The following is a 14,032-nucleotide window of genomic DNA, read 5'->3' as shown; positions in this document are numbered from 1 at the left end:
TGGGGTGTACAGTGAGTACATGTTCAGATATGGCGCAGCAGGTTTCAATACATTTCACAATCCATCTTGCAATGTCTTCCATGGAAATGGGGTGCCCTTTGTGGGGCTTTGAAAAAGCTATAAAGAGCTGGTTAGTTTTGCAAAAGGACTAAAGTCCTGATTTGGAGTTTGGTGGACGGATTTCTATGTCATAAATGTGGTGGATATCCCGTCCACCGTATTACGATTCCCATAAGATATAATGGGATTTAGAGAATATTGGCTGAGCATGCTGCTGCCACTGCTTGCTTGGCTGAGGACATGGATGGGTGTTTGGAGTCTCCTGCAGCAGAGGTATAAGCTACAGGGACAAACTCCTCTTTTCATGGGGCAGAAATCTGAGGGTATGCAAATGTATCCCGCCGACTATCCTGAAATAATTAGTGAGCCAACTATTAAGCAAATAAAATGACCCTCTGTTTCTGGACTTGGAGGCAAGAGAATTGCATTTTTTGACTAGTTAAGGCTACTCCTTTACTGGATAAGGATCTGGGGAACTAAAGATTTTATGAACAATCTTTAATGAGTCCAACTGCCTGGGCGAGGGAGCTTAGGATGATTCCAACATGTATGAACTCGCCGAGCCTTTGGGTGTGTCACATTTGTCGACAGCTCCGGAGAAAAACACCCCAGAATTTATGTGAAATGAAATTAGACCACATGGAATAGCCAACTGAGAAGCATATCGCCAGTCCATCTCTAGGAAGGCTAACAGGCACATTCTTAGTAATAAATGTCCCGCATATGAAATTTCAATTAATAACCTCGCAATTTACATCCTTTGTGCATAACTGGGTCTTCCATAATGGCCCATCTAGCGCATGGGTTGTAAATGAGGCATACTGTTTTTCTATTCAGTATACACTATTCCATTAAAAAAGTGGACAAAATAGTTACAAAGAAATAAAGGTATAAGGAGCTACAGGGATTCCGTAGTTTACGTAAACTGGATAACAATTAAATATTTTATGCTGCTGCTTGGAGCAGAAGCTGCCATTCACTTACATCTGTGTCTTATATGGTACATTATCAAAGCTAATTTAAAATTAACTGAATGATTGCACCTTGGGTTTGTGGGTTCATACCTGAAATAAACTATTCAGACCGACTTTCTACAAAGCATACATTAATAAAACTGACTGCATCCAAATGCAGGCCTAAAATCAGTGACAACCTGCTCACAAACACCACCTCACTCAACCAGCAACAATCCAAACCACATACAACAATAAAGCTCACATCCAATTCAGTAAAAAAAAAAAAAATGGATAGCCCATCTGAATCATGCCAGCCAAAGAACTCAAAACCCACAGCTAACTCTCAAACTGTAAATGAAGCAATCACAGCATAGACAACAAATCAACAAGTACAGACCCGAAACAAGTGTCAAATGCACTGAAGTTAGGTATTCATTTATCAAGCTTCAAAAATGACAATAAATGCACACCATGAAGGAACTAAACTGCGCAGAATCACAATACAAGCAACCAACCACTCTTGGGTAGCTGCCCCTGCGTAATCAACTCCCATTTAGTAAAATTAAGATGGGCCATCCACCATCCAAATTCACTGTAAATTAAATTCTCAATCAAACAGGTAGCCAGCCGTCAATCAACACTAACAACTCCCTTCCTATGCCCCCAAACAACGTCCTCATCAATCACAGTTCATCTGTACTAATTTTTAGCACTGCTGAATCATTAACATTAAAACAAGGATTACTTTGATTGTATTCTGAAAAGATAAATCTTTTCACTTGGGTAACACACTTATGAATAGGACCACCACACAAAGTTACAGCATGCCAGTGGTAACTTGTCAGCTTTGTGAAATAAACACATGCACATTCCAACTCTATAAGTAGATATGGTACCAGGTATTGCAGGGTTCCAACGAAGGATGTGCACAGGCTGCCTTGGTCCAGCTCTTTGGCATACCCCAGGTCAATTATTTTATGAATTAACTGAAAGGAACAAACAGATAGATGAAGAATATTGCAACATGAAACAATTCCATTGCAGAGTAAATGATTACTAGTATCAACATTGATGTTTAAAGCATACGCAATTTCCAACAAACCTAAGGAATGCCTGCAACTAAATAGGGGACTGTGGATTACTGAAGCTTTAAGGGAGGGATAGGAATGTCTGCTACTATAAGGGCAGTCCTAATAAATAAGCCAGAAATAATGCCTGGTACTAAAAGGAGTACTATGGATTGCTTAAGTCTACAATGGTAAGATTGGGAGTGTCTGGGATTAGAGGAGTTGCTATGAAGATGTTCCTGGGTTTAAATGTCAGGACCAAGAAGAGGGTATAGAACCGCTCAAAATCACTATCATTCTTGGAGCTACGAGGGAGCAAAAGTGTGCCTGGCACTATGTTAGAGCAGAAAGGGATGACTGCATCAGGACTGAAAGAGGAGAGGAAAGAATGGTCACTAGGTTTGGGTGGGGGGGGGGGCAGACAGAATACTAATATTCTGGAATAACAAACGCAGGCACCTTGGTCTTCATGTTAACATGTTAAGAGAAGTGACTGGAAGCAAGGGGGTTGGGCGGGGAGGAATGCTGGATATACGGAATGATGGAAACACCAATGCTGCCTGGGTCAGTAACAGACCACACAGAAAAGCCTGGAGCTTTAAAGGCGGGTGGGAAGGCAAGGGACGGCCTTAGATTATAAGGACAAGAGAAGCAACAAAGATTGTAGAAGAGGCACACAGGAGAGTCTAGGACATGGGGAATATGAAGTCGCACAGTAACACTGTGATGCGGACAGTACTGTAAGGGAGATAGAGAAAAAGGCTGTGAAGGTAAACACAGAGAAAATGCCTTGAACTACATGTCACCAAGGAATACGTGGAACTAAAGGGTTGGAATGAGAGAAGCACCTGGGAAAGGATGGGGCACCGGTAGCTGTCTAGAATATCAAGGAATCGAGGACGTGTATCAGGTTTGCTTAAAATTATCAGGGATAGCACCTGCTCTTGGGCTACAATGACCCGCTCCAGAGGTTGCACTATAGAGCTTTACCTTAGGAAGAGAAGGATATAGAGCTGTGCCTGAAGTTGTGGTTGGTACAGATGTGTGGTGGGGATTGCCTCAGATTAAGGCATTTCACAGGGTTTCAGTGGAATATAAAGTTTTTCCAGAGATTGTGAGGAATACAGAGGTCTGTCTGGGGTTTTGAGCGGAAACAAGGCTTTGTCTGGTATCACAGCAGACACAAAGCTTTGTTTGGGGTTGTAGATACATAACATTTCTGAAGCCATAACAGATGCAGAACAGTTTTGACTGCTATTGCGTGGAAAGCAGAGCTTTTCTTTCTTTGTTCAGGAGGACACGGAGCTCTGGAAGAGGTTATGGCATATATACGTTTTGCTTTGGGATGTGAATGAAACAAAACTCCTTTTGGGGTTGTAGAAGATGCAGAACGTGTCACAGGATCATAGTAAGTGCAAATCATTTTTGCCAGGAGTTGTGTCAAATGTAAAACTTTGCCAGGGGTGGTGACGGATACAGAGTTTTTTTTTCTGGGCACCTGATTAAAATACAGAGCTTTGCTGGAGGACGTATGGAGTTTATGTTTTGCTTGGGGTTTCTGTGGGCTTTAAGTGGATACAGAATTTTGTGTGACTTTAATAAATACTGAACATTGTGGTCACACGGGAATTTGAACTTTGAAGCTTTTATGAATATAGCAGAGGCTGCGATGAGGGGACAAGTGTGACTTTCTATTGTGGCCCAGCATTTTGAAACCTCTGTTTCACCCCATGGTCCCAAACCTGCCCTTCTAGCCATAATCAATTTCTCTCGGATACAGCTGGCAGGGTACAGCCTGCCAAGAATGATATGCTGATAAACTGGAGAGTTAATCCATTGTTTCTGAGCCAGATCCTGTGGCGGCCTTACTAGAAAGGCGAAGGGGAAACAGAGAATGTTTTCATTACCAGATCCTGGACTCCTCCGCCCACTCAGGTCCTCAACAGTATTAGGAAAAATATCCCGTCCAGTACGGCTTATGCGTCCTGTCTAAATATTATTCAGAAATAGGTTTGTTTCCATTCGTCGAAAAATCCCAAAGCAAACAAGAGCCTACCTTCCGGCTACTCATAATAAGAAAGTACAACCAAATGCAATGCCATGCAATCCAGTAAGTGAGCAATTTCACAAAAACCTGATAGTAAACAACCAGAAGTACAGGAGACAGTAACACAACATAAATACTAACAAGGTAAATTGCTTGCAAGAAACTAGGTACTTTATTGATGTTTAGTTTTTTCCCTATCACCTTCCCTTCATTTCTCCATCTCCCTCTTCTGAAACTAATTTCCTATGGAGCTGCACAAAAAGAAAAAGTACCCTTGGGATTCCAAGCAACACAGACTCCATCTGATTTTGATTCAGCATAGAGACTCCAGAAATTGTTGTTTTTATTATTAGTTCTTCAATACAGGTTACATTTGATTTCCTTATGTGGGGAGGTTCCAGGAAGATGTTATTTTCCTTAGTACCACAACAATTTCTTTCTGACTAAAAAACTAGGAGGAATCCATTTCCTTAATAATACCAGTGTAATTCTTCTAGCTCGGTGTGTCCTGCACAGGTTTGCTATAAATACTGCAGTCCCTTTTAAACTGGGTTGTAGGCTGTACAAACAGCTGCAGCTTTGTTCTAAACAGTGAAGCCCCTGAACACAGTATTGTAATATCTATAACCTCTCACAAGAAATATTACAGCCACCCTCAGAAGAAGAAAATAAATGAAGCCCACAAGTCCAGGCATATACCTATAGAGCCAAACTCCCAGTTTTGCAGTTCTGCAAACACAGCCCTTAGGGTAAGGGTAAATGGAGAAGACATATTTATCCACTTTATTCCTTCATATTTGTATCATAATCAATGCCCCCGTATGGTGCAAGCAATGCCTTGCAAAAAGCATTTTGAAAAACAATTCCCTCGTGTATCATCTATCAATTACAACGCTACACCTCAAATGCGACAACAGGGTTTACAGGAAAGGGGGGACATTGTGTCATCATCTATTTTAAAAATCTCCAAGTGGGCTTGCAATGTACCTTCCAAATACTGTTAAGGTTAACGTCATCACTGATGCTTTGTGATTACAGAAGACTCATGTTCCATCCCTCTTCATTTCCACAAAATTTTACGTCCCTGGAGTCCTTGGAAGGACAGAGTTCTAGCTTTCACGTATTTGTTTTGAATGTTTGAAAGATATGAAGGATTTGAGGGCCAGCACAGCAATAACGAATCCTTTGTTTAGGCACTGCCGACATATGTGCCAGATATCATCAGATTCTCTTCCATGAAACCTCAAGAGCAGTGAAAAGCATAAGTACTACTGATTTCTTAGGCAGTATGGTTATTTGGATAAAACAGGTACTAGCACAACTCATTGCACTGAGAGGACATGGACGTATAGTCTCTGCCAAGCCTTCACTCTGGACCCATGATTAAGATGTTCAGAGAGCAAATATCCACTTCAGCTACTCAGAGTGGACACATCAAATAGTTAGCATCCTTTTCAGAGGTGACCAACAGGGCTTTCGATTTAAATAGGGAGAAAGAGTTTTGGGGGAGGGAGAGGTGTGCTTTGAAAAAGACAGCGTACATAAAGTGTAAGATTACAAGAATCTACTGCCATGTGATGAGCTGATGTTTAAGCATGCTGAATTAAGAATGGCCCATGCTCCCAAGTGAAGAACAGAATATTTAAAGCATCTTTAGTACTCTTTTGAAAAAAGATCAAAGACAGCATATTGTTAATATGAAACAGGCGGTCCCCCACTGGGGACGAAAGGATTAGGAAAGAGAAGTAAAGTATAAAACTATGTCCTATGTATGGAGGAAAATGCAGGAAAATTGAGAGCATCATAACTAAAAACATCTTTTGTGTTGCTTTGAGATCATAAATAAATCAAGATAGCTGCACATTTAAGTTAAGTGGGTATGCACAAATGCCCTATTTTATTTCTATAGAGACTTTAGAGAAATGTTCTTTTGCTGCTTTGCAGCAATGCACATACCAGGGGTTAGCATTCAAATGAATGGCACTTAATGTACTGCCCAAGGAAGGCTGAACGCCTGAGTCAGCGCTGATAGAATCTGAACTTTTCATCTGCACATAACAGCTCCCAGCAATGAGCAATTAACTCATCAGCTATCCTAAAACAGTCTGGCTGAAACAGTAGTTGTCTTCTGGCATATTAACCAAAGAGGCAAGGTAGAGGGAAGTATCTGAGCTCTAATCAGTTTTTTATATACTGAATGAGGTCCATTCATGCTGGTGGCAAGTGATTTTTAGGCCTGGTTCGTAACTTGCAACTTAAAATGCTGTACCACAGCAGTACACAAGAACCCAGATGGATTAGGGAATCTCAGTAAAGATAGGCCGTGGCAGGTAGATTAATGGAATATGGCAGGTCTTTGCTTTGTTATAGATTAATTCCCAACACTAGCAGGGCTCTAACATTCCAAAGAGATATTCCCAAGCAGTTCCTCCCATGACCACTGCCACCTTCCCTCAGCACGAGCACCATTAGCCTCACCCGCTGCTGCTTCCCCTGCTGAAGGACGATATTCTCTGGCTTCAGATCTCGATGGATGATGCGATTCTCATGCAGATACCGGAGAGCTGACGCTGCAAGACACATAAGAGGAAATGTCAGACAACTATAGGCAAGGGGACTGACACAGCCCTGAAAAAAAAGTGTTCACCTAGCATGGACATCCAGTGCATAATTTGAAAATGTAAAAGGATATCTACAGACAAGCAAAGTGTTTCTTATAGATCCGCACCTGGCGCTGCTGAATGCCAGGGACGGCCGAACAGCGTTGATACTTGATACTAACTTGCGCATCCTCCTTTTACCACCCACGACTTCTTGCTCTATAGTCCACCTTTGGAGCTTCTTTTTTATTTTTTATATCTTTCTCTTCCTTTCCCCCTTTGTCAACTATGGTCTTTCTACACATCCACTTATCCATTCCCTCCTCCTCCTATAACCTACTAACCACATGCTTCTTTTCTTCCCCACAGCGGAAGTCTTATCCTCCCTCATATTTCCCTCTGCCCAAGCCCTCGACTCACTCCTGCTCACAATAGCTCTGCATTCACTTCCTCCTTACTACTGCAGCACTGTCATTACCCCACTACGGTATGAAAGCAGAGTGTCTGATAGCTGATGAAGGGGTGATCCTACCTTAAGTATCTTTCAGCTGATAGTTGGCACAGACTCACAGGCTCAAGCTGGCACTTACATAACTCTGTACTTGTTCAGTGCAAAAACTGCTACCAGATTCAATCTGTAAGACACCCAAACCTTGCAAGTGGTCAGATGCTGCAGACTACATTTCTCAAAACCTTCTGTGGCACCCTGCTTCAGCATTCCTGCCAACTTGGTGCCTTGATTCAATAAATAAAGTCCTGCAGGTGATTCTCACAGGCTCAATCAAGACTTTGGCAGAGAAAAAGCAAGCATGATGAAAATGATTGCCCTTAAGTTTATTATCCTGGATACTGTGATGTATTCACAATGTCTTGCAGTCCACAAAAAGATGGCCAAAAGGAAAATGTTACTTACTCAGTAGACATCTGCTTGTGGCGTTTAGTGCTGTAGATTCACATGCCCTGCATACTTCCACCATCTAGTGTTGGGTTCGGAGTGTTACAAGTTGTTTTTCTTAGAGAAGCATTTTCTGAGTCATTGGATTGATGGCTCCTCCTTCTCGTGATTATACGCATGGGCATCGAGTCCTTTGTTAGATTGTTTTCCCGCAGGCGGGTGAGAGCAGTACAGAAAAAGAGATGTCCATACAAGAGTATCTACATATGGAAACATATGGAAAATGTCACTTACCCAGTGTACATCTGTTCATGGCATGTTCCGCTGCAGATTCACATGCTATGCACAGGTCCTGCCATCTGGTGTTGGGCTCGGAGTGTTACAAGTTGTTTTTTCTACAAAGAAGTCTTTTCGAGTCACAGGACCGAGTGACTCCTCCTTTTCGGCTCCATTGCGCATGGGCATTGTCTCCATCTTAGATTGTTTTCCCGCAGAAGGTAAGGTAGGAGTGATAGAGTGTAAAGACAGAGATGCCCATGCAATGGAATAGAGATGTATCTACAGAGTTTTAATAAAGGAATGTTTATATACATATGTACACATTTTTATTATAACTTAAACGGCTACAGGCTCCTGGGGAGGAGGGAGGGTGCTTGTGAATCTGCAGCTGAACATGCCACGAACAGATGTACACTGGGTAAGTGACATTTTCCGTTCGGTGGCATGTGTAGTTGCAGGTACACATGCTATGCATAGACTACAAAGCAGTAAGCCTCCCCTAAGCGGTGGTCAGCCTGTAGGAGTTGAAGTTGTCTGAAATAATGTTCTTAGTACAGCCTGGCCTACTGTGGCTTGTTGTGTTGCTAACACATCTACACAGTAATGCTTGGTAAAAGTATGAGGTGTGGACCAAGTGGCTGCCTTACAAATGTCTGTCATTGGTATGTTTCCCAGAAATGCCATTGTTGCTCCCTTTTTTCTAGTGGAGTGTGCCTTTGGCGTAATGAGCAGTTGTCTTTTAGCTTTCAGGTAACAAGTTTGCATACATTTCACTATCCATCTGGCTATGCCTTGTTTGGATATAGGATTACCAGTATGAGGTTTTTGGAATGCGACGAACAACTGTTAAGTTTTACGAAATGATTTTGTTCTGTCGATGTAATACATTAGAGCTCTTTTAATATCTAATGTATGCAGTGCTCTTTCTGCCACGGATTCTGGCTGTGGGAAGAAGACTGGGAGTTCCACTGTTTGTGCGGAGTACAACTTTATGTTTGTGTACCTGTATAAAGGGTTCTTCAATAGTGAATGCTTGTATTTCACTAACTCTTCGTAATGAAGTGATTGACACTAGAAATGCTACTTTCCAAGTTAAGAATTGGATCTGACAAGAGTGCATGGGTTCAAATGGTGGACCCATGAGTCGTGTAAGTACAATGTCAAGATTCCACAAGGGTATTGGTGGAGTTCTTGGAGGTATGACTCGTCTTAGGCCCTCCATGAAGGCTTTAATGACTGGTACCCTAAATAGGGATTTGGTCTGTTTATTTTGCAAATAAGCAGAAATTGCTGTGAGATGTATTTTGATGGATGAAAAAGCTAGATTTGCTTTTTGTAGGTGGAGTAAATAACCTACGATGTCTTGTATGGACGCATCCAAAAGGTGTTATGTGTTTTGCTTGACAGTAGAAAACAAATCTTTTCCATTTGTTAGCATAACATTGCCTGGTGGTAGGTTTTCTTGCCTGTTTAATGACTTCCATACACTCTGGTGGAAGATTTAGATAGCCAAACTAAGATTTCAGGAGCTAGATTGAGCATCGCTGGATTGGGGTGTCTGATCTGCTGTTTGTGTTGCGTCAGCAGATCTGGCCTGTTTAGGAGTTTGACGTGTGGTACTATTGACAGGTCTAGCAGTGTGGAGTACCATGGCTGGCGTGCCCACGTTGGTGCCATGAGTTTGAGTTTGTTTTGACACAGTTTGTTGACCAAAAATGGAACGAGTGGGAGAGGGGGAAAAGCGTAAGCAAATATCCCTGACCAGTTGATCCATAGAGCATTGCCCTTGGACTGAGGGTGTGCGTACCTGGACGCAAAGGTTTGGCATTTTGCGTTGTGGTTGGTGGTGAACAGATCTATGTCTGGTGTCCCCCACTGACGAAAGTATTTGTGGAGTTCCTGGGGGTGAATTTCCCACTTGTGAATTTGTTAGTGATCTCGACTGAGGTTGTCTGCTAACTGATTGTGAATCCCTGGAATGTATTGAGCTATCAGGTGAATGTTGTTGTGAATTGCCCAATGCCAAATTTTTTGTGCTAGGAGGCAAAGTTGTGATGAGTGGGTTCCTCCTTGTTTGTTTAAGTAGTACATTGTTGTCATATTGTCTGTTCTGACAAGAATGTGTTTGTGAGCACGAAGAGGTTGAAAGGCTCTTAGTGCTAGAGAGACTGCTAGCAGTTCTAAGTGATTTATGTGTAGCTGCTTCTGTTAGCTGTCCCACTGTCCCTGAATATTGTGATTGTTGAGGTGTGCTCCCCATCCAATCATTGATGCATCTGTTGTGAGAATGTTGTGAGGCACAGGGTCTTGAAAAGGCCGCCCTTTGTTTAAATTTGTGGGATTCCACCACTGAAGCGAATTGTGTGTTTGGCGGTCTATCAACACTAGATCTTGGAGATGTGCCTGCGACCATTGTTTTGCAAGGCACTGTTGTAAGGACGCATGTGTAACAGTGCGTTTGGGACAATGGCTATGTATGATGCTATCATGCCTAGGAGTTTCATGATGTAACGAAATGCCTCCTTGGCATGGTTACCCCCTGACTTTTTGCCTTTGCTAATGCCAAGTTATGATTTGAAAGTGTACTGAGGCCTGCTAACCAGGCCCCAGCACCAGGGTTCTTTCCCTAAAACTGTACCTTTGTTTCCACAATTGGCACACCCTGGCATCCAGGTAAGTCCCTTGTAACTGGTAACCCTGGTACCAAGGGCCCTGATACCAGGGAAGGTCTCGAAGGGCTGCAGCATGTCTTATGCCACCTTGGGGACCCCTCACTCAGCACAGACACACTGCTTGCCAGCTTGGGTGTGCTGGTGGGGAGAAAATGACTAAGTCGACATGACACTCCCCTCAGGGTGCCATGCTAACCTCACACTGCTTATGGCATAGATAAGTCACCCCTCTAGCAGGCCTTATAGCCCTAAGACAGGGTGCACTATACCATAGGTGAGGGCATAGGTGCATGAGCACTATGCCCCTATAGTGTCTAAGCAAAACCTTAGACATTGTAAATGCAGGGTAGCCATAAGAGTATATGGTCAGGGAGTCTGTCAAACACGAACTCCACAGCACCATAATGGCTACACTGAAAACTGGGAAGTTTGGTATCAAACTTCTCAGCACAATAAATGCACACTGATGCCAGTGTACATTTTATTGTGAAATACACCCCAGAGGGCATCTTAGAGATGCCCCCTGAAAACATACCCGACTTCCAGCGTGGGCTGACTAGTTTTGCCAGCCTGCCACACACCAGACATGTTGCTGGCCACATGGGGAGAGTGCCTTTGTCACTCTGTGGCTAGTAACAAAGCCTGTACTGGGTGGAGGTGCTTCTCACCTCCCCCTGCAGGAACTAACACCTGGTGGTGAGCCTCAAAGGCTCATCCCCTTTGTTACAGTGCCACAGGGCACTCCAGCTAGTGGAGATGCCCGCTCGCTCCGGCCACGGCCCCACTTTTGGCGGCAAGGCCGGAGGAGATAATGAGAAAAACAAGGAGGAGTCACTGGCCAGTCAGGACAACCCCTAAGGTGTCCTGAGCTGAGGTGACTGACTTTTAGAAATCCTCCATCTTGCAGATGGAAGATTCCCCCAATAGGATTAGGGATGTGCCCCCCTCCCCTCAGGGAGGAGGCCCAAAGAGGGTGTAGCCACCCTCAGGGCTAGTAGCCATTGGCTACTAACCCCCCAGACCTAAACACACCCCTAAATTGAGTATTTAGGGGCTCCCAGAACCTAGGAAAACAAATTCCTATACCTGAAGACGAAGAAGGACTGCTGACCTAAAAGCCCTGCAGAGAAGACGGAGACACCAACTGCTTTGGCCCCAGCCCTACCGGCCTGTCTCCCCACTTCAAGAAAAACTGCAACAGCGACGAGTCCCCCAGGGTCCAGCGACCTCTGAAGCCTCAGATGACTGCCCTGCATCTAAAAGGACCAAGAACTCCAGAGGACAGCGGCTCTGCTCCAAAGAAGAAAAAACTTTGCAACAAAGAAACAACTTTTAAAGGACTGCACGTTTCCCGCCGGAAGCATGAGACTTTCCACTCTGCACCCGACGCCCCCGGCTCGACCTGCGGAGAAACAACAATACAAGGAGGACTCCCCAGCGACTGTGACCCTGTGAGTAGCCAGAGTTGACCCCCCTGACCCTCCCCAGCGACGCCTGCAGAGGGAATCCAGAGGCTCCCCCTGACTGCGACTGCCTGCTTCTAAGAACCCGACGCCTGGTAAAGACACTGCACCCGCAGCCCCCAGGACCTGAAGGATCCGACCTCCAGTGCAGAAGCGACCCCCAGGTGGCCCTCTCCCTTGCCCAGGTGGTGGCTACGCCGAGGAGCCCCCCCCCCCCACATGCTTCGCTGAAGAGACCCCCGGGTCTCCCATTGAACTCCATTGCAAACCCGACGCCTGTTTGGACTCTGCACCCGGCCGCCCCGTGCAGCTGAGGGTGTACTTTTTGTGCTGACTTGTGTCCCCCCACCGATGCCCTACAAAACCCCCCTGGTCTGCCCTCCGAAGTCGCGGAACTGCTGGCAGACTGGAACCGGGGCACCCCCTTCTCCATTGAAGCCTATGTGTTTTGGGCACCACTTTGACCTCTGCACCTGACCGGCCCTGAGCTGCTGGTGCGGTAACTTTGGGGTTGCCCTGAACCCCAAACGGTGGCCTACCTTGGAACCAACTTTGAACCCTGTAGGTGGTTTACTTACCTGCAAAACTAACAAATACTTACCTCCCCCAGGAACTGTTGAAATTTGCACTGTCTAGTTTTAAAATAGCTTATTGCCATTTTTGCCAAAACTGTACATGCTATTTTGCTGATTCAAAGTTCCTAGGATACCTAAGTGAAGTACATTTCATTTGAAGTATTGATTGTAAATCTTGAACCTGTGGTTCTTAAAATAAACTAAGACAAGATTTTTTCTATATAAAAACCTATTCGCCTGGAATTGTCTTTGAGTGTGTGTTCCTCATTTATTGCCTGTGTGTGTGTACAACAAATGCTTAACACTACCCTCTGATAAGCCTACTGCTCGACCACACTACCACAAAATAGAGCATTAAAATTATCTCTTTTTGCCACTATCTTACCTCTAAGGGGAACCCTTGGACTCTGTGCATGCTATTTCTTACTTTGAAATAGTACATACAGAGCCAACTTCCTACATTGGTGTATCAGCGGTGGGGTACAAGACTTTGCATTTGCTGAACTACTCAGCCAATACCTGATCACACGACTAAATTCCCAAAATTGTCATTAGAAACAGATTTTTGAAATTTGAGCTATTTTTCTAAATGTTTAAAAGTCCTGCTAGGGCCTTGTGTTAGTCCCTGTTAGCATTTCTTTTAGAGTTTAAAAGTTTTGTAAAAGTTTGAATTAAGTTATAAAGATAGTTTTAGATTCTTAAAAAGTATTCCAACTTTTAGAAACATAGGGGGTGATTCTATGCTTGGCGGGCGGCGGGGAATTGGCCCTGAACAATGTGGGGGCACCCTGGCTAGTGCCAGGGTGCCCACACACTAAGTAACTTAGCACCCAACCTTTACCAGGTAAAGGTTAGACATATAGGTGACTTATAAGTTACTTAAGTGCAGTGTAAAATGGCTGTGAAATAACGTGGACGTTATTTCACTCAGGCTGCAGTGGCAGGCCTGTGTAAGAATTGTCAGAGCTCCCTATGGGTGGCAAAAGAAATGCTGCAGCCCATAGGGATCTCCTGGAACCCCAATACCCTGGGTACCTCAGTACCATATACTAGGGAATTATAAGGGTGTTCCAGTATGCCAATGTAAATTTGTAAAATTGGTCACTAGCCTGTTAGTGACAATTTGGAAAGAAATGAGAGAGCATAACCACTGAGGTTCTGATTAGCAGAGCCTCAGTGAGACAGTTAGTCATAACACAGGTAACACATACAGGGCACACTTATGAGCACTGGGGCCCTGGCTGGCAGGGTCCCAGTGACACATACAACTAAAACAACATATATACAGTGAAATATGGGGGTAACATGGCAGGCAAGATGGTACTTTCCTACAGACAGGGGTACCAACTTCATGTCAGCATACCTGAAGCATATGTGGAATGAGTGTGGGGTGACTTACAAATTCACCACACCATACC

At 44.1% G+C, this 14,032-nt stretch overlaps 1 protein-coding gene across 2 annotated transcripts in view; it reads right to left on the bottom strand.

Annotated features, from left to right (window-relative positions):
* The window catches only part of IKBKB (inhibitor of nuclear factor kappa B kinase subunit beta), a 419,227-nt gene that overhangs the window by 271,245 nt on the left and 133,950 nt on the right, over positions 1-14,032 (bottom strand). For both annotated transcript variants that reach the window (XM_069214097.1, XM_069214096.1), the window contains exons 6-7: positions 6,609-6,700; positions 1,913-2,002 (exon numbers count right to left, since the gene is read on the bottom strand). In XM_069214097.1, the coding sequence (XP_069070198.1) occupies positions 1,913-2,002; positions 6,609-6,700 (182 nt within the window). The remainder of the gene's footprint in view (positions 1-1,912; positions 2,003-6,608; positions 6,701-14,032) is intronic.

This window comes from Pleurodeles waltl, chromosome 11 (assembly GCF_031143425.1).
Source record: "Pleurodeles waltl isolate 20211129_DDA chromosome 11, aPleWal1.hap1.20221129, whole genome shotgun sequence".
Lineage (NCBI taxonomy): Eukaryota > Metazoa > Chordata > Amphibia > Caudata > Salamandridae > Pleurodeles > Pleurodeles waltl.
This window is presented reverse-complemented; position numbering and strand designations above follow the sequence as displayed.